The sequence below is a fragment of the Danio rerio genome, chromosome 18 (genome assembly GCF_052040795.2).
Source record: "Danio rerio strain M-AB ecotype USA chromosome 18, GRCz13ab, whole genome shotgun sequence".
In the NCBI taxonomy this organism is placed as follows: domain Eukaryota; kingdom Metazoa; phylum Chordata; class Actinopteri; order Cypriniformes; family Danionidae; genus Danio; species Danio rerio.
This window is the reverse complement of record NC_141038.1, coordinates 48,791,841-48,813,337: the sequence shown is the minus strand read 5'-3', so window position 1 is coordinate 48,813,337 and position 21,497 is coordinate 48,791,841. Positions and strand designations below refer to the sequence as shown.

Here is a 21,497-nt window from a genome sequence, read left to right as displayed (position 1 = left end):
ACTTCTTTACTGTCGGATTTACTGCATGACACTGATTTAGTTGTTTGGACATATTTCAGCATCCATACTAATACAGACTTATAGATTTTTAAACAAAATAAACAGCAAAATACCATTGGCTTGGTATCGGAGATGTGCACTGATATGTAAATAACTTCTGTACATTGTCTGAAATGCTAAGAATTCTTGCTAACAGAAGGTATAATAGATTCTTCATTAAATTTTCTATTAAATTTCACATTTATGGCAAACCATTGTGATTAATATTTCGATAATTATCTATATATTGCACAACTTTATGTAAAATATTTACAATTGTCACTAAAAATCAAGACAATAACCCTTGCAATAAATTTATGGTGTAAAAAAAATGGCAAAATGCACAAAAAAGATTTGTTTACAAGTTGAAAATGGTGTCGGTAAAAATGTACGCCAACCTGATATGCTAATGAATCATTCAGACTTAGAAAAATCAACGGAAGCAAATGATTCACTTACAAATCAGACACACTACAGTTTCTGTGCAAGTTTCACTTTACACAACAGCTTTATAGGAATTTGCTCGGTCAGCTTCCTTGGCCTGAGGAAAACAAGACATGACAGACATCCATTTTGACAGCAAACAAGTGACAGTTGGTGCAAACTCCACCTTAACACACACACACACACACACAGAGACACACACACACACACACAGCTCTAAGAGGAAACGCGTCAGTGCCATAGTCTGTTTTCACTGACTCCTCATTGAGGAATGTACTTGAGGGCACATTCGGGAATGACAGTACTTACTGGACAAAGCGGCCAAACATGTCTACTTGGTAGTACCCTCAAACAGCAAATCTTACATATGAAAACTGATGAAGTTCTGTCTGCAATATGTCAGAATGAAGTTTACTACTAAAAAGCATTGCTGTGGTGCAATACAATAACAAATGATTATAATAGATAACTCAAAAGAACTTATTCTGTCATTTAAATAGTACCTAAACAAAATCTAAGTGAAAGATCTTTCATTTGATTGTACTGTTAGGTAAAAAGGAATAATTAAATGATAATCTTTAGATCAGGGAATCTGTGAGAACAGGATTATGCTAGTTGACAGATAATCCATTCTGACAGTTCACTTATAATTTAGGGTGTGTTCACACTTGTATTTCAGTCCTCTTGGTTTCTTAAAGAGCCCATATTATGGGTTTTTGAAAATGCCCTTCCATGTAGTGTGTAACACAGCTCTAAGTGAAGTAAAGTATCCAGCTAAGGCTTAAATCTGTTAGTGTACAGTGTTTAAAACGGTTGATTCATCTATAAAAGAGTCGACTCATAGTGCTTCAAACGAGTCGCCTTAATACAGAGTCATTAGGTGTTTCGCCATGACGTAAGAACGAAACCAAGTTATTCACGTGCACGCGCAAACCCGGGAGATTTGAAACCTGCGGCCCCGCCCTCTGACACAGAAACCCACACACACACACCCACAAACACACACACACACACACACACACAAACATGCCGGTCGATTGAAGTCACACCGCAGATGGATATTATCGAGTCTCTACCCAAAGATGAAACCTCAGCATTATAACCAAGCAGTTGGAAACTACTGGAAACTTCTGGAAACTACATGCTACAAAGAATACTTCATCAGCGTTTGTTAAAGGAAGGATCAGTAAAGAGTAACTTACTGCTGGACATGTCAGGATGGGTTTCTTCCTCCATTTCTCAAGTGTAAGTACGTGCGATTAAAGTTGCCTCGTTTACTCTAGCTTGCAAATGTATTTAGTTGTGATTTGTTACTTGTAACCGCATGTACTGTATCAGATTAACTCGCTATATTCTCATATCGCGTGCAAAGCCACGTTAAAAACGCAACGCGTGCTGCTTTGTTTAAGGAGATTCATACGGGAGTCGCTGGGATAATTAGGTAAAAATAAATGCAGATTATAAGACCATGAAAGTGTTTTTTGACCTTGCATGCATATTAGACTGTTGTTGGAGACCCTTACAACCAAAATATGACCCTATTTCATGTATAATATGGGCTCTTTAACTCCAGCGTGCAGGGCTAATTGTGTCCATAGTGTGTACCGACATGCAATAGTATTATTAATCAGCTTAAAACGACTTAAATTCCACTGTTACACAGAAGTGAAGATCTGCTGCAAGGAGAAGCGAAATTTCCACTGAATTGTAAATAGCAACTATGAGAGAAAATCTAGTTAAGCTTGAGTGTTTGGTCCTGTTTGCAAATTCAAAAACAGACTGAACACTAAGCCAGGACCAAATGCATCTTTTTAAAGGAACCAATAAGTACAATTAAATGATAAGTGTGAAACCTGCCATACAGGTCTTGATCCTCTTGTTTGATGCACAACAAAATTTGGATCTAACTTTTCACATTGTTCATTACAACCAGATAAGCAAGAGTGAAAGAATGCAGCCCTAAAACTGACAGTGTGAACACTAAGTGATTTAGATACAGCACTATACCGTATATCATTCTTTTGTCTTCTGGATCAAACAAAGGGAAACAGTGTGAATACAATATCCATGGACCGGGATCGACTTGTTTTGGCCGACAGCATTCACACAGTTCATTTAAATCGAACCAAACCTACCAGATGTGAATCAAGTTCATGATTCATTCATGAATTAAAAATTGTACCCCTCCTTCATAAATGCTTCAGAAAGTTATATTAAGATATGTGGAAAAAAAGGTTACCTTTTTTGCTTCTTTACTTCGTTACTTTAAAGTCCAGCTAAACCAGACACTTATTTATGCATTGCAGAGTGGATTAAAGATTACCAAAACAGGCATTTTGTCAGTGAAATAACTTGTACTTTAAAGAAATTGTTTCTCCCCCTGAAAAAAAAAAATTCACTGTTTACTCTCTTCCAACCACTCAAATGGTTATAAACCTTAATGAGTTTCTTTCTTCTGTTGAACAAAAAAAAAAAAAAAAAAAAAAAAAAAAAATATATATATATATATATATTGAGAAAAAGGCTGGACATCTGTTACCATTCACTTTCATTTGTTTTTCATACTAAGGAAGTCAATGGCTACAAGTTTTCAGCTTTCTTCATAATATAGTGCTCAGCATATACGAGTACATCCCTCACAAATCTCTCATTTAAATTAATATTTTCTACAGGATGCTGTAAAACATTATATTTGTGCATATACATTAGTTTAGTCAGTACTAAAGCTAAATCTGGAGCTAATCTAACAAAATAACTTACAATAACTGTTAAAAAATGAGTAGCCAAAATGTATATGTTAGGGAAAAATATTAAAAAAACATGTTCAAAAATAGCAAAAATTAAGAGAAACAAAAAAAATATACAACTTTGTTGAAATGTTGTAGTTTGTGATTTTAATTTTGTGCAATATTTTGCATACATTTTTATTAATTCTGTTTTGTTCAAATGCACCAATATATAAGCAATATTCACTTTCGAACTGGATAAGAGTATTAATTTTCAAAATGGGGTGTACTTATTTATGCTGAGCCCTGTATCTTTTGTATTCAAAAGAAAAAAAAATCCTAAAGGTTTAAAACCACTTGAGGGACAGTAAATAGTGAGTAAATGTCCATCTTTTGATTAACTATCCCTTTAAGCCCGACAATCTGCAATTTTGATCTCATGCAGAAAGCTGTTTTAAGCTTCATCATCATATTGGTGAGGATGAAACTTTAGATAACAGAGTAAACCATACTCATTTTCCTTTTTTGCATGACCGACTCATGCGCATAAACAACTGGAGTTGCAAACAGTACACACTGTTCTCTTGTCATGGATTTATCAGATCAGCATTTACACTCAACATAATTACGTTAAATTAACAACTAGAGACACCGTCCAACCAAAGAAACACCTCAGGACATTTTAGAAAAGTCTAAACTAACTGATGTGACTTGTACAAGTATCTGACATGTTGACTAGTTAAGAACATCCGTTGGATTTCTCTCAGGCACACCCGGGCTTTGATACACCCAAAATAATTCTGTGTAAACTCTGATTTACAAGTTAAAACCTAAAATCAGGCGTATGCAAGCATGTATAGGACTATGTACAGTATAATGATAATAACTGTTTAGACTAGAGAATACACAGGTGACTTCTTTTAAAGGGGAAGTTCACTTAAATCTGAAATTTTGTCATTCTTTTCTTGCTACAAACGCAAAAGATCTGAAAAAATAAAAAAATAAATAAAATAATAAATAAAATAAGCTCTAACCATTTACTTCCATAGTATTTGTTTTCCTACTATGCAGTCAATGGTTACAAGTTTGCAGCTTTCTTCAAAATATATAGCCTACTTTAGTGTTCAACAGAAGAATCTTACAAGGGGTTAAACAACAACTTGAGGTCGAGTATTTACTTAATAGGGAGTAAATTAAACTGTTTTCTTTTTTGGTGAACTATCCCTTTAAGACATTTACCGCTTTTCTGCTTCCAGGGAATGCAAACATATTTTAATTTGACCAAAGAAACAGGATGTTTAGTTTATGTGACAGGATGTTCTGACTTATATTGACTTTATTAAACGAGTTTGCGGCTCTGGCGAATGACAGAATTGGCTAGAACCACGACAGCTGCACTTGTCTTTCATACAGTCCCATGGTTTCACTATACAAGCATGAAGTATGAAGCATGTGAGATTTATCAGTGAAAGAATGTGCTTACGTCTCAGGCCAGCACGCCAAACTCCTTCCTCCGCCCTCTGTTTCCTCCGTACCCGGTTTCCTTCTCGTTTCACTCCACTCTTTTCGAAAAGTAGTGTTTTATTCCTCTGTTTACGGAGCTGAAAGTTTAGTAGTCTCTCGTGAAGCGAAGAAAAACACGTCTGAGAGAAATGAACAGCACGAGAGCGCGCGCACAGCTGACTGACTGCAGTGACGTAAACGCTTCAGGAAAAAAATGTGCGCGCTTCTCATCCTATCAGAGAGTTTTCTGTCCTCATTAGCTCAAACTGCAGTCAGCCCTCACGATGTTAAAAAGATACGTTATAAAAACAACACTGCTGTCAATACAGTAAGAAGTCTTTTATTTACAAAGATACAACTAAATTGCGTTCAAAGAAGCATTTGTATACTGAGGAAAATTGTTGAACAACATTTAATTTTAATACGACTGTATAGGCTGTGTTTTAGGGTACATCCAAGCTGGTTTAATAAAAGTCATAGAAATGTACACATTTACAATGCTTGGGGTCTATACATTTGAGAGAGTAAAAAAAATCCAGGATTTAAATTCTGAAATTAAATAACCTTTTAATGACTTTAAAAAATGCTGAAGATTACTTAATATACAAAAGTAGGGGAGAATGTGAAAAGATTCTGCATTATAATTATCTAATCTAGCATTTCTTTATTAAATAGCTAGAAAACTAGAATTTTTTAAACAATTTAAAAACCTTTAACATACTTTGCAATGAAAAAGATGTCTGGATACTGTGCAGCGTAAAACATACACAGGCATACTACTAAATCAATGTATTATAAAAGCAGTCTTTTGTTTTCACAAGAGTCTACACAACTTTATAAGTGTTCCCAGGGGTTTAAATGTGACTGAATGTAATTATTGTGACAATGAGCACTTAAACCCATTTTTGCTCCCAGGTCTATAGACATATTTTAATAACCAAATCTTTGGGATTAGATATGTTTTCAGACAGAGATATTACATGATAATGAACTCAGCATAAGTCATCACACCTCTATTCTGTTAAGAAATACCACATTTAATTACAATCCTTATGGAAGAAACCATAGTTTCACATGTGATATAAACAGCTTTAGAAAAAATATGCATAATGATTCACTTACTGTATGCACAGCGGTTTACCTCTAGTATTCACAACTGTATAGTCCAAACGGACTTATAGTACACTGGGAAAACGAATAATTTTTGACATGTCATGTGGTTTGATGGAACTAAGATTGAACTGTTTGGCCATAATGACCAGTGTTACATTTGGTGGACAAAGAGGAAAGCTTACAAGCCTAGGAACACCATTGCAACTGTGAAGTGGAGGGTGGGGGGTCAGCAGCATCATGTTGTGGGGCTGATGTGCTGCAGGAGGGACTGGTCCATGTATGTAGAAATACTGAAGCAACATCTCAAGACATCAGCCAGGAAATTAAAAGTTGGCCACAAATGGGTCTTCCAAACAGACCATGACCCTAAGCATACTGCCAAATTAGTTAAAATGTGCTTTAAGGACAAAAGAGTGAATGTTTTAGAGTGGCCATCACAAAGCCCTAACCTCAATCCTATAGAAAATTTGTGGGCAGAGTTAGAAAAGCTTGTGCGAGCAAGATTTGGTTTACACCAAATCTGTCGGGAGGAAAGGGCCAAAATTCCCACAAACTATTGTGAGAAGCTTGTGGAAGGATACCCAAAACATTTGACCACAGTTATACAGTTTAAAAGCAAAGCTAAAAAATACCAAGGAAATGTTTGTAAACTTTTGAAATCTCAAAAAAATTATCTCATTATTCTGGCATTTAGCAAATGTTAATGATTTAGGTAATCGTAACGACCTAAAAACATTTAGTATGATTTACCATCAGACATTTTTTTAAAAATAATTATGTTTCTTTTTTAGAGTGTTTGTAAACTTACCTAAATTCACCCAAAAATGAAAATTCAAACATAATTTCACTTCTTCCAAACCTTTTTTTTCTTCTGTTGAACACAAAAGAAGATATATAAACAAATGTTGGAAATAGCTAACCATTGACTTCCATAGTATTTTGTTTTCCTATGGTAGTCAATGGTTACCAGTTTCTAACATTCTTCAAAATAACTTATTTTATGTTCAACAGACCAAAAAGAAACTCATAAAGGTTTGGAACCACTTGAAGGTGAGTAAATTTTCATTTTTTGGATGAACTCTCCCTTTATTGCAACAGATTATATTTTGATTGTTCACTTAAACCCAGTATTGTCCCTTAGATTCCCGCTTTTCCTGCCTCTGGACTTATGGAGCAAGAAAGGAACAATGAAAAACTGCTCATTCTTCCGGTGCTCTTCCTGTCTGTGTGAATATCTAAGTCTGAGTTTTACTTGGATAAGTGATTTCCAGGAGCATTTACACAGTTAATTTGACCTATTTATGATTTTTCCCTCTCACACATGTCCAGGGATGTAGTTAAAACTGTCAGTGCCCAAAACAAAAACTTTATGGGTTAGTCCTTCTCCTCTGGAACCAAAAATAAGCTATACTGTCACAGTAATTAGTGTTAAACAAACTTCCTTACATTTTGTTGACAAAAATAGACCAGCTGTTACATACAATCAAGTCAATTCCTGTTCACCCCCCACCTCACGCGCCAAAAAAGTGTAGTCTGATACTCTAATTAATGATTCTAAACTAATAGAACTGAATAGTATGCAGTGACTTTCCATTTATAGATTGGCTTGTGCTCATTCACACTTGCAGTTCAACATGAAGTGACCTGGAAACACTAAAAAAATCATTCATAATTGATTAGTACTCGTAGTACTTATCAAAGTACACAGAAATGGCTTTTGAGGGAGCAATAATATATTTTACAGCTTTCTAGCCTCACCTTACAAATAACAATGAATAAATAAAGCAATAAAAATAAAGGAATATTGAATCAAGCAATGTTAAAGGGTAGTTATTGCAACTAATATAATTATCCCCAGATTTACAATGGCAGTGTTTAAAAAATAAAAGTGGGGGGATAGGATTATTACTATTATTATTAATGTGACTAATATAATTATCCCCAGATTTAAAAATGTTGAAAAAATGGGAGTGGGTGGATTGGTATTAAATATAATTATTGTTGTTGTTAATAATAATAATAATAATAAAAATAATATTAACTATTTGTAAAAAATACATTAATTTTTTAATGTATTAAAGTTTAATATTACAGAAAAACATGAGAATATTTTGAGTTTAATGAAATACAATTGAAATAGACATGAAATGCTTTGAAAATGTGTTTCGCATGTGATTTTAAAATCATGAGTTGCTCATTTGGTTTTTTTCTGCAAGAGACGTCGACATTCTGCAAAATTAAGAAAGCTCTGTAGACTCACCTTACAAAAAATAAATGATAAAGTAATACAAATAAATTAAAATAAAGAAAAAATGTAATGAAAAACAATGTAAAAGTGTATTTAATGCAACTGATATAATTGACCTCAGATTTAAAATTTGGGAGTGGGTGTGATGGAATTATTAATTATTATTACTATTGTTATTATTAACGCAACTAATAATAATAATAATAAATATTTATAAATATACTTTAATGTCTTAATATTTTAAAGATTAATATTATGGAAAACCATGAGGATATCATGAGCTTAATGAAACACAACTGAAATACAGATGACATGTTTAGGAAATGTGTGTGTTTCGCAGGTGATATTAAGTTCTGTAAGAGACATCAACGTTCAGCAAAATTAAGAAAGCTCTCTAGGCTCACCTTACAAAAAGAATAAATAAAGCAATAAAAGTAAAAAATATTAAATAAAGCAATGTAAAATAAATAAAGTCTATTTAATGCAACTAATATAATTTACCCCAGATTTAAAATTCTGGCAGTGTTTAAAAAATGGGAGTGTGTGGGTAGGAATTATTATTTTGAAAATATTATTTTCATATTAATACATTTATGCTTTCTTTAAATTAATATTAATACTACATAAAAATTCACAAAGCATCTCATGAGCTTAATGGAACACAAATGAAACATACAGTAATTGAAATACACATGACAGTGAAAGTGTGTGTGTTTCACAGGTCATTTTGAGCTAATGAGATGCTAATGCATTTTTTCTGTAAAAGACTTTAATGTTCCGCAAAATTAAGAAAGTCAAACAGGAATGAAATGCTGAGTAAACTATGCCTTAATTTTTCATATTTTGGGTGGTAAATTGTCTGTTTCACACCCAGAGCAATATACTGTAACTGTACAGGGTCAGTAAGTAAATGTGTGTACAGAGGGAATCAGCTAAGGCAGCAACAGACAGGATGTAGCAATGAAAAGCAGCAGGCGGACTTGGCGTTAAAGGAAAACAGTCAAGATTACTTTCCATTACACAGGGAGTTCTGCTGACCCTAATGACCCTTTCCGTCTGGGACATCCATCGTAGTCCTTAGAGGGACATTAAAGGTGAAGTCTAAAATACCCTAATTCCCAGCATAAAAACTGTGAGTTACTGGAATATGTAAATACTGTGAAGCATTTTAAACATCAGCCAATGGTGTGAGATTTGGGACAGGGCTGTTTGTCTGGAGGTTGGGGGAGTGTCCTAGAAGTGCTGAGTCTAGGGGGGTAATCCAGAAAGCAGATTTTGCCACGCAAGTTTACAGTAACAGTAACTTTTTTGTTATGTAAATAACTGGAGCAGGTTATGCTTTATGGGTGGCATAGTGGCTCAGTGGTAAGCACTGTCGCCTCACAGCAAGAAGGTCGCTGGTTCAAGTCCCAGCTGGGCCAGTTGGCATTTCTGTGTGAAGTTTGCATGTTCTCCCCATGCTGGTGTGGGTTTCCTCAGGGTGCTCCGGTTTCCCCCACAGTCCAAAGACATGTGAATTGGATGAACTAAATTGGCCGTAGTGTATGAGTGTGTGTGTGTGAATGTGAGAGTGTATGGGTGTTTCCCAGTACTGCGTTGCGGCTGCAAGGGCATCTGCTGTGTAAAAAATATGGAGTAGTTGGCGGTTCATTCCGCTGTGGTGACCTCTGATAAATCAGAGATTAAGCTGAAGAAAAATAAATGAATGAATGGTTTAGTTCAGTTTACTTTTCAGAGGTATTCAGTGTCACATTTCCTATTGATGAGGCTATCAATATCATTGGGAGGAAATTATATTATATTGCATTTGGGTTTGTTGACAATACCTTGGGTATTCTCACATTACCCAACAAACGTTTGATTTGGTTGTAGAAACTACAATTCTTTTAATGGCATCACTGCATAAAGATTGTTAAAAATAAAATAAATAAACTAAATTTTATAGGAAAATGTCAAAAATTTTCACAAAAATGCAAAACAATTGAAATATAAATATTAAACATGCATCATAGATCTGCACTCAAAACATTTAAAAATGCATCTATATAATCAAAATAGCTGAAAAAAATTCTTAAAGGAGGACCCATTGCACCCCTTTTTACAAGATGTAAAATAAGTCTATGATGTCCCTAGTGTGTGTGTGTGTGTGTGTGTGTGTGTGTGTGTGTGTGTGTGTGTGTGTGTGTGTGTTTGTGTGTTTGTGCGTGTGTGTGTGTGTGTTTGTGTGTGACATTTCAGCTAAAAAAAATGCAAACAAAATAAAACACAAATAAGGTTTTATAACTCTTTGAATGTTGGTAACTGTCGCTTTAAATTCAACTGAAATTGTGCTCTTTTCAAAAGAGGGCGGAGCTACAGATGCCTGTGTGTCAGCATAGTGGCAGATTCAAAAACAAGACTATCATCCTATGCTAATGAGGGAGAAATCATCATTAATGGGTGGGGCTTTCCCCCTCTGATAACACGTACAAAAAAAGAATGTCAATCAAAGTGTTTCTGCAGACTGTTTTTATCAAGTGTGATTATAAAAAAAATAATAACATATCTTTCACAGAAGCTGGTTATATTCACAGAATGTTGCCACGCTGTTTAAACCCCTTATAAAAGTGATTTTTGCATAATAGCCCCCCCTTTAATATAAGACGACTGCAATATTTTTATTGCAAGCACTGTTTATAATTTAGCCAATAATTATTATTATTTTTACATACATATAGTTCTTCTTAATAATTTAAAATGATTAAAAATATTGGGGGAAAAAAGATTGCACAAGCCTCTAGTAGGTGGTGATCTGCAAAGTATTCTTGCTCTGAGAACCCCTGCTATAGTTCAACCTGTTGTTTACATGACTATAAGTTAACCTTTCATTCTGGAATACTCCCCAGATACACTCCACCATCAAATAATAACACAAAAATGAGAGACTTTTTACTTCTAGACAACCTCAAGGCCAATCAAAGGGCTTTAAATATTACAGTAGGTTATGATATATATGTGTATATGTATAATCTTGAATGTGAGTTTCAAATATTTACAGCCCATAGAGTTCCTGTAGTAACATCTTCTTACTTTGAGTTTTTGTCCTGTTTCCAGTCCAAATATCAAACAATTCTTAAATCAAGAAGCATTTTCAAAACAAACTAAAAATATAGTCTTGTTTTCACAAACAATGAATCAAAATTAAGTGAGTTTCTCCTTAAAACAAGCTAAATAATCTGCCAATGTTTACCCCATTGGCAGATTATTTTGCTTAAAATCGCTTAATTTTGATATACTTTATATATCATATAAATATATATTTTTTTGTTTACAAAATGCTTCGATTTAAGATTTATTTTAGATATTTGGACTAAAAACAAGACAAAAACCCTTTGCAGGAATTGCATTTTGTTGCAGCTCAGCTCCACTGGGATTTTTTTTGCCTATAACCAAGTTTGTCTTGACCTTTTTGAAAAGCAAAGATGACTTTCACCTGCACATTAATAACACAAAAAGCATAACATGGATTGCATGCATTGGGCTTTTCTTCAAGCCTTCTACTCTTTCCCTACTCTTCTCTTAGTCCTCGTCCTCTTCGTCACTTGTCTTCAGTTTTTTGGGGCTCCTCCATCTCTGCTTCTGCTCCCTCCGCAGGACTGATTTCCACAGACAGAATCTCCTCTCCCTCTACGCGGGGAGTCATGCGAATGATCACGGTGCTGTCGGTGGTCTCGGACACCATGTCGTCTTCATCTAGAATTTGAGGCCGGGGAATGGGGGACCGGCGGTGCATGGGGGATGGTGGCGGCACTGGACCTGTGGAGCTCATGCCGGATATAGGGGTGGACGGCTGACAGACAGAGAGACAGAGATGGTTTGTCGGAAAGTAGAGGTTAGCAATCTTTTAATTATTTTTTAATGATACTTGGTAAATATATATAGTAGTCAAGAGTTGAAGTAGATAAAAACGTTCATAAAAGTTGTCCTAAAACTATTGAAAAACACACATTTTATCTTTTCTTGGATCAATTTGACAAACTATTTTGATCCACTTCGAATGTTGAATACTGTGGTGTACTGATATATAAATCAGGGTATATGCAGGACTTCTTTTTGAAGACCTTCTCAGAATATTTTAAGACCTCATCGCCACTTCAAGTTCTAATCAGTATCAAACCTTTAACTTAATAAAACAGTTGCTAATAAAGAGCTTTAGTTAAATAAGTCAATGGAGAACAATCATGCAACAGAACTCAGAAAGAACACTCTGTTGGTAATATTGGGAGGAAAACTCTCTTCAGTCAAATACTTTGGACAACAATTGAACAAAATTTTAGACCTCATAAAAAAGGTTTAAAACTTTTTAATACTGATTTAATACTGATTTATCAACTTTTAATACTCTTTAAGACCTCGCGGACACTCTGTATATATATATAATATATATAATAATAATATATATAAAATCATACTCTCTTTTAAAATCATAATTTTTGTGCATAAACATGCACAATATATATAATATAATATATATATATATATATATATATATATATATATATATATATATATATATATATATATTTTGTGCATGTTTATGCACAAAAATTTGGATTTTAAAAGAGTTGCATTAATTAATTTAGTGTATAAACAAGAAAAAAACATATTCCTATAACATTTTAGCAGTTATATTTTTAATCTAAACTTAAATATTGTAATAAAATAAAATTTACAACCAAAGACATTTGCCACTGCCAGGACAATTTATTTTACCCAATTCATAATAAAAAACAGGCAACACGGTAAAATTGCTGAAATAACACCATAAACAAACTTCATTTCAAATTTAATTCAAGTACATTCAAGGACCTGTGCTTGATTTTAGGTGTTTTTCAGGCCTTCAATCCATAAGTCTGAAATTTAAGAACTTTATAGAAGTGTGGGAATCCTGTCACAGCAATCATCATTTTCAGACCGACCGTTTTGATTAGACAAACTTTTTCTGGTTCTACACTTTCCACAAATTATTAAAATACATAGAAATACACTTCGTTTAATGGTGGTGTGAAGAGATTTTTCACAAGGAACAACAACCATTATTACAAAAGACAATCACCCACTGCACTTTTAAAAGTCCCATGAAATTAAAATAAAGTTGTTTATATGTCAGTATCAGTATTGTTAGCTTTTAAGATACCTGTAAGCTAGTGTGCTCCAAAACAGTGACAAAATTCATGTTTAGAAGATATAAAACTGATATAAACATGTAAAACTGAACTGATATAAACATGTAAAGATTGTAGTTTGTCACTTTCGCATGAACAGTTTATTCTCGTCACTTCATACTTCATTTTCTCATCAAATCTTCTGACCAATTAAATGCTCTACATCTGACATGCCCTGCCCCCTATCAAGACGCTGTTTTTCATTTGATGCACTTGAGCTCAAGTGTTCTCACTGGCAAAGCGGTGATAAAACAAAACACAAGACTATTGGGTGTTTTTAAAAAAAAGGGAGGAGCTACTCTAAGTCCCACCCTCTCTTCATGTTTCAGTAAAGATTATGTCAAACACTGAATAAAAATGCATATTTCAAAGCACTCCATGGGACCTTTAATGATCAGTTGTTTTGACGGTCACCCATTGCTTTTGGCTTTCAGAACATGCTTTTGGCCTAAGGCATCACGACAGCAGGCTATAAATAAATACCTCTAGAGTTGCTCCCTTATAAGCCTCCTTCAGCCGGGAAAACGTTTGTCCTGTTGCGACCTCTAGGGCTGCCTTGTAGAGTTTGGGAGTCTCGGGCCGCTGAGGAATAACCTCACCCGTGTCTTTAACCTCGCCCTTCGCTTCTGCAGGCTTCTTATCTTTGGTCAACATCTTCCTACAGAAAAAAAGACAAACTCATTAAGAAGACAGGAGGTTGTGTTTTAAACAAACATGTACGTCGCTGAGACTGTAACAGGATTTTGAGATTTGAGGCGACACTTAAACACTTACATAACATCATTCATCACACACACAGACACAGTAAATTGATCCCATCGGTGAACATCATGTGACTACGATTACCTTTTTCTGTAATAAACTAACAAACACTGAGTTTCTCATTGGTGGAGGTGGAGAAGAGAAAGATACAAATGAAAAGAGATACTACATGAGAGGAAAACACAAGATGTTTGGTAAACAAGGCTAATCGCTAGCACTAGGAGATCTGTGAGTGTGATACAGAGCTGTCAATGGCTCAGACCCCTACGCTGGATGTTGTGTGTGTGTGTGTGTGTGTGAGAGAGGTTTGCTGGTGCTTTTGGTTGAGGTTTGAACCCCTCACTTGGCCTTCTTGCGCAGCAGTTTCTGGGATTCGGGATAGTGCACTAAGATCTCTGCCAGGTCCTTCTTGTCCAAGATGAAGAGGTTAGCGAAACCATGCGCTTTTACATTAGCTGTTCGTCGGTTTCCACCACCACCTGCCAGCAAACTGATGGAGTGGACACACACACAAAAGCATACACATAAAAACTTCAATTCATTATTCAGGTAAAGTTCTGTACATGTCATTAGCTATGTTTTCATCCAAAGATGCAAATTCAATTTATGCTCAAAACTATATTATCGCATAAAAGACGTGCGAATAAAGCAGCGCATCCATCCAACAAGTCAAAGAGAACAAAATTGTCACTTCCTAATCAACTGGCACCAAATATCAACAGTAAAAACAGAATTTGCAGTGGTAGGAGAAGCTGTGTGAATCTTTTTTTTATTTAATAAATAACTTGCACCTCAGAAAATAATGCAGACACGCAATGAACGCGTGTTCGAAGGTGTGAGACGCGGAGCACAGGTGCTCTTGTCTATTCTGGAGGTCATTAATAATATAATAACACTAATACTGAAATGGTTAAGATGTTTTAGAATGACCAAAACAACATTGAGGATGTTGTACAGTGTGCTCAGCCTGCTGGTTTGTTGATTCACACACATTTTTCCGATCACATGATCTCTTTTAACAAAATCGCATGACCCTTTTAATGCGCATAATGGAATTTTTTCAGTAAAACTGTTTCCATCGTAGTTTATGCATGTTTTTTTATTGCATGTAAAGTTTAGATGGATGGAAACAGCTATTAAAAAAAGAATTCATACAACCTTAAAAAAACAAAAAAAAAAACAAAAAAAAATTGACATAAACAAATACTTCACAACTTCTTTTTGTCTTTGTCATGACATCTTGGCATTACCAGGACAACAAAACTTTTCATATATCTGTCATAAACTAAATTTTATAACAGCGTCACTAATATTTTTCCTGATCTCAATTACAGTGTTAGTTCTACAGTTTGCTGTACTAAAAAAGTGATCATAAAAACATTCATAACACAATTATAATGCCTCATGACAGTTAATTCCTTACATTTATTTACCGCTTTTCTGGACACTTAAAGCACTTTACACATTGGGGCAATCTCCTCATCAACCACCAGTGTGTAGCATTCACCTGGATATTGTGCCAGACTGCACACCACACACCAGCTGATTGATGGAGAGGAGACAGAGTGATTAAGCCAATTATGATATGGGGATGGTTAGGAGGCCAATGATGGACAGAGGCAAATTTGGCCAGGGTGCTGGGGTTAAACCCCTACTCTTTTTCGAAGGACATCCTTTAACGAACACAGAGAGTCAGGACCTCGGTTTAATGTCTCATCCGAATGATTGCGCTCACTGAGCAGTATAGAGTCCCCATCACTATACTGGGGTGTTAGGACCAGGCACAGCCCTGCTTAGCTTGACCACGAGAGAGTTGCAGAGAGCTAACAGCCGGCTCTCATGTTTATGATAGATTTATGACAAGTTATGCTGTCATAAATGCTGTTAGGTAAAGTTGTAATGACAAGATAAAGTTGTGGTTGTGATGTATTTGTTTATGTCAAGTTGTCATAACAAACAAGGTCATCTTTGCATTTAAAATGACATAACTGAGGGAATGACATTTAATAACAGTTGTCATAAGCATGCATAAAATCTTATTGTCATGTCATGTCATGTTTATGAAGGTTTTATGCAAATCTTATGAACACCCCTTTAAGTAAAGTGTTACCAAAATTTTTATATACAGTTGAAGTCAGAACTATTTGCCCTCCTGTGATTATTTTTCTTTAAATATTAACCAAATTGTTTTCAACGGAGCAAGGAATTTTTCGTAGTATTTCCTATAATAATTTTTTCTTCTGGAGAAAGTCTTACTTGTTTTATTTTGGCTAGAATAAAACAGTTTTGTTATTTTTGAAACCATTTTAAGGTCCATATTATTAGCCCCCTTAAGCAATATTTGCTTTCAATTGTCTACAGAACAAGCCATCGTTATACAATGACTTGCCTAATTACTCTAACTTGCCAAAATTACCCTAGTTAATCCTTTAAATGTCACTTTAAGCTGAATACCAGTATCTAGAAAAATATTTAGTAAAATAGTATGTCCTGTCATCATGGCAAAGATAAAATAAATCAGTTATTAGAAATTAGTTATTAAAACTATTACAGTATGTTAAGAACTGTGCTTCCTAAAAATCTTTCAACAGAAAATGGCGAAAAAATATATACAGGGGGCTAATAATTCAGGAGAGCTAATTAAACGGTATTTGTACTAGAAACGAGACTAAAGCCTTTAATATTAATCACTCACCTGATTTCCCCAAACACAGAGCCAGCTCTCAGAGTCACAAACACCGTCTTCCCATCAGGCCCTCCGACCACCTGCACCTCTCCAGCTTTGATGATGTACATCTCTCGGCCAATCTCTCCCTGACGCCAGAGACCCGAGCAGGACAAGAGTCAGTTCAAAACACTGGCAGATAAAAGCCTCTTTCATGGCATCTGTTTGATGTGACCTTTACTAACACAAGCTTTACATGTTCTGGCCACACACTCACATTAGCTTTTCGAATGTTTTCGCATAGCAGCAGCCATAGGAGATGTTGTGACGAATTACTCACTTTTTCACAGACAAAGTCTCCTGGAAGATACACCACAGATTTCAACCTCTTGAGCATGTCGAATATCATCTGTCGGTCACATCCCTGTAATCAACAAGTGGTGAAGTCAAAGTTTTTAAAGCTGTTTAAACAACGTAATATGAAGTTTTTGACTGGGTATTCAATGAGAAAAAAATTGAGTTGATCCAGTGTGAATTGACTGAAAGGTGAAAAGCAATCTCTGTTTGACAGCTGTTTGGAAAAGAGGCTTTCGGAGGCAGAGAAAGATATTACATTGTAGAACATATGTACATTGTGTAAAATATATGCTGGATAAGTTGGCAGTTCATTCCGCTGTGGCAACCCCAGCTTAATAAAGCGACTAAGCTGAAAATGTAAAAGAAAAAGTACCACAAATGTCTCAGAAACAAACGAGCAAAAACAAGGTACTATGAACGTGATGTCAAATTTGTTCACATTTTATTAATTAAAAATACTATAATAAACTTTTTTTTTTTTTAGGCTCAGAGAAATTCGTGATTAGCGTAACTGTCGTCAATAAAAATCGAAGAGAGCTGCAGCATGTTTGAAGAGTGTAAATATGTAACAATTTAACGAAACATAAAGGGCCCTAACATACACCCAGAGCAATAAGGCGCAAGGCGTGTACTTGTAGGACGTGATTTGTTGCTATTTTCAGAGCAGCGCAACTGTAATTTTCATGTTTTGTGCCACATTGTTTAAATAGACAAATCCACTTTGTGGACTCATGGGTGTTGTCACAATCACGAGCGATCTAATCCTTACAGATCGCTGGTAAACACGCAGATCACATAGGACTACAAATCTGCTGGTACAGGTAAAGTCAGAATTATAAGCCCCCCTGTTTATTTTTTCCCCAATTTCTGTTTAACGGAGAGAAGAATTTTTTTTAACACATTTATAAACATAATGGGTTTAAAAGATATTTTAACTAGCTTAAAGTGACATTTAAAGGCTTAACTAGGTTAATTATGTTAACTAGGCAGGTTAGGGTAATTAGGCAAGTTATTGTATAATGATGGTTTGTTCTATACACCATCCAAAAAAATATAGCTTAAAAGAGGTAATAATTTTGGCCTTGGTTTAAAAAAAAAAAAACTGCTTTTATTCTAGCCAAAATAAGACTTTCTCCAGAAGAAAAAAATATTATCAGACATACTGTGAAAATTTCCTTGCTCTATTAAACATCCTTTGGGAAATATTTAAAAGAGAAAAAAAAATCAAAGGGGCTAATAATTCTGACTTCAACTGTTTTGTTTGTTTATGTTGCTTGCCGCCTGCCTTCTGCCTGTTTTATGACCACGACTCTGGATTGCCTGTATACATCTGTTGGCTCCTCTGTGGACTGTTGCTTGTCTGAGCATTCTGGATCCGCACCTCCCTTGTCAGCGTCCGCTTCACAATACAAGTGTGCTGGTCTATAAAGGAGGTGTGTTAAGGTGCATTGTTGGAGCGTTGCTGTTTTGAAGAACTGAAATAGGCCATGCCATTGACCAACTAAAAGCTGGTCTAGAGTCCAGTGCAGATCGAGTTAGTTATGCCCCAATGCTGGTCCAAAATGCTACAATTAAAATGTTACAATGATTAAAATGTTACAAAAATTATTATTTTCTACATAAATATAAAAACCACTGCCTCCAGGCCTTCTTCATCTCGGGGGGCTTTTTTCAGCTTATTCATGACAATTTTCTTCTGTATGTTATTATTACTATTAGTGTTATTTATTATGTGCACATTTATATTTTTATTTTAATTTGTTTTGGAGTCGTATGCCACCACATGGAGCATAAGAATTGTATGCGTGTTTGGGTATAACTCAGTTTTTTACCACTTTTAAAACTAAGTTGTTAATGTTAATTTATTAATTTGCTGGAAAATAGAACTGAATTTAAAAATAGTTTTGAAACAAATCTTTGCGCTTCAGTGGAGTGAGTTTCCACCGTTCCCTTATCCACAAAAGTAAAGGAGTAAAGAGTAAAAGTAAAGTAAAGAGAAAGTAAAGAGGCCGAATGGAGAAGGCTCGTTCTTTATCCTTGCGCTGCAGATGGTCTGTTTAACTCTTTTCTCGCTAGTGAAGTGTTCAGTTTTTTCACTTACAAAGTCCGCCATGTAATTAAAATGCGCCAAGGTGCGACGCAGCTGACTCTTTAAGGGATAGAGAGATGAGTCCCTGATTGATTTAATGCATGTTATACTCAAAACACATCCATAACTCATTAAGAGAATAAGCACAACCCTGTTATACCATGTGGGCAAACCCCATTTTCCCCTCCTTAAATAGCAAAAGTAGATTCGGACACGCCCTTAATGCTTTTGCGCAATGCGCTTTAGACTTCACACCTAAATCATTAAAATAGAGCCCCAAATCACTAAAGTATAGAAGCACATTACCGCCTCAGTATAATGTGACTATTGATCTCAGAATTGCTTGATGCAAAATCACAATTCTGACTTAATTCTCTGAATTGCAAGTTATTAAGTCAGATTTTTGAGTATTGCACTAAACTATAATACCCCCATTGCAAGTTTATATCATGCAACTGCCTCCTAAGTCAGAATTCGGACTTTATAACTCAGAACTGCAACTTTATTTCTCAGAGTTCTGACATAATCTCTTGAATAAATGAGGATATAACGTGAATAAATGACGAACAAATGTTCATTTTCAAATATAAAGGAACGCTCCAGCACAGGTAAATCATTATTTTTTATTCATTAAAAACAAAAGACTGAAAGAGTCACCTGAAAGAGCGCCACCTTACTGACGATGCTGTAGTTGACATCAGCAGCGATGTCCAAACGCATCTTATCTGGCAGCTGGATGAGCAGCTCCTGTTCATCTGTATACAGACATACCATTAAACGCAGTTCAAACACACTCCACGCAAGCCGTCCACCACATTCTGCTTACCCAGCATGCCCTGAGACTTCCAGGTGTAGTCATACCAAGTCTTAATGCGGTTCTGGACGTCGCGGGGGATCCTGTAGGAGGTCATGTATTTGACAGTGCTGTCCACAGAGTGTCTATAATACGCTTCTCCTGCTGTAGCGGCTCCGATCACGTCTCTCATCTGAACAGAACACACAAAAACAACACTTTACCAGAGCGCAATGGGGATATCAGGTGAATAAGAAAAGTAAGAATCGGCACACTGCCACTTTGGCTCTCAAAAGACTTCAGGACAGATTTTATTGGACAACAATTTGACATAATAGGATAAATACACGATTCAAAACAAACAAAAAATGATGAATACATATAAAAGGTGAGAGTTGAAAATCCCTCTGATCTGAGATTCACCCAAACATGTTTCCCCCCTCACCTGACCGATCATAATGGAGAAAGCGAAGACCCCCACGAAGTAGTTAACCAGCTGAAAGACAATTTCAAAGACAGTGGTGGGGTCCGGCAAACCTCCGATGGTGATCAGAGTCTTGACAGCGAAGTAATAGCAGCGGATGTAACTGCACAACACAAACACACACTCTTTATATCACATTATCAACACTAGACCATAGAGTAAAGCACTGACACACACAAGCTCACCTGTTCCCTTTGCCATTATAAACCCATTTGGTGGAGCCCAGTCCCTCATAGTCCGAGCCCCAATAGAAAATACAGGCATTGCAGTGCAGAGAGTACAGCAGATACGCACTTGTACGGATCACCCTGAAACCGCACAGTAGTCAGTGAATAACAGCTGCATTTAAGGGTAAATTTATGATGCATTTATGATGACTTTATAGTGAGACCCTGCCAGCAGAAACTGAGATTTTGGGCTTTTCAGTATCTAATGTGTTTACATTTGTGTTCTAGCGCCTTCTAGTGGTGGCGTCTGTTCTTACCTGTAAATGTAGGCTTTGCTCATCCAAGCCTCCAGACGATCATTAAACTCGAAGAACGCGTTGTACTGCAAGTAGAGGACAGAATAAGTGTGTCTGTGTTGACTGTGTGTGTGTGCGTTTGTGACAGAGAGAAAACATCAGCAACAGTGAGTTTTGTACCTTTAGAAGACGAGGAAACCGTAAGAGAGATTTGACACCAGTGAAGACATAGAGGACATCCAGTGGAAAGAGACTGATCACATCCATCTGAGACACAAGAAGACATCTTAGCATCACTTACTATTATTTTTAATTATAAATCAAATTTTCATTTCAATTTGAAGGTTTGTAGAATGGGCGTCACGGTGTCGCAGTGAGTAGCACCAGGGGAGTAGCAAGCAGGTTGGTCGGGGGGGGGATACGTCCCCCTCACTTTAAGAGACAGACCATTTAGAAACAGATGAATAGGAATGTAAACTTTTGGATTTCATGGAGCTATCCCCCCCACTTTTAAAATGTCCACTACGCCCCTGAATAGCACGATTCCCTCACAGCAAGAAGGCCACTGGTTCGAGCCTCGGCTGGGTCAGTTGGCATTTCTGTATGA

At 35.8% G+C, this 21,497-nt stretch overlaps 2 protein-coding genes across 28 annotated transcripts in view; both read right to left on the bottom strand.

The window, feature by feature from the left end:
* Positions 1-4,878, bottom strand: part of kifc3 (kinesin family member C3) — a 66,123-nt gene extending 61,245 nt beyond the window's left edge. For all 13 annotated transcript variants that reach the window (XM_087293498.1, XM_087293499.1, XM_087293480.1 and 10 more), the window contains exon 1: positions 4,693-4,878. The gene's annotated coding sequence lies outside the window, so the exon portion shown is untranslated. The remainder of the gene's footprint in view (positions 1-4,692) is intronic.
* Positions 4,879-9,779: 4,901 nt separating this feature from the next.
* Positions 9,780-21,497, bottom strand: part of cngb1a (cyclic nucleotide gated channel subunit beta 1a) — a 67,190-nt gene continuing 55,472 nt past the window's right edge. For all 15 annotated transcript variants that reach the window (XM_087293439.1, XM_087293441.1, XM_087293447.1 and 12 more), the window contains 11 exons: positions 21,071-21,157; positions 20,912-20,976; positions 20,613-20,735; positions 20,389-20,530; positions 19,977-20,136; positions 19,808-19,905; positions 17,045-17,128; positions 16,735-16,853; positions 14,383-14,529; positions 13,761-13,935; positions 9,780-11,902 (listed from right to left, as the gene is read on the bottom strand). In XM_087293439.1, the coding sequence (XP_087149565.1) occupies positions 11,651-11,902; positions 13,761-13,935; positions 14,383-14,529; positions 16,735-16,853; positions 17,045-17,128; positions 19,808-19,905; positions 19,977-20,136; positions 20,389-20,530; positions 20,613-20,735; positions 20,912-20,976; positions 21,071-21,157 (1,452 nt within the window). In that variant the 3' untranslated portion in view covers positions 9,780-11,650. The remainder of the gene's footprint in view (positions 11,903-13,760; positions 13,936-14,382; positions 14,530-16,734; positions 16,854-17,044; positions 17,129-19,807; positions 19,906-19,976; positions 20,137-20,388; positions 20,531-20,612; positions 20,736-20,911; positions 20,977-21,070; positions 21,158-21,497) is intronic.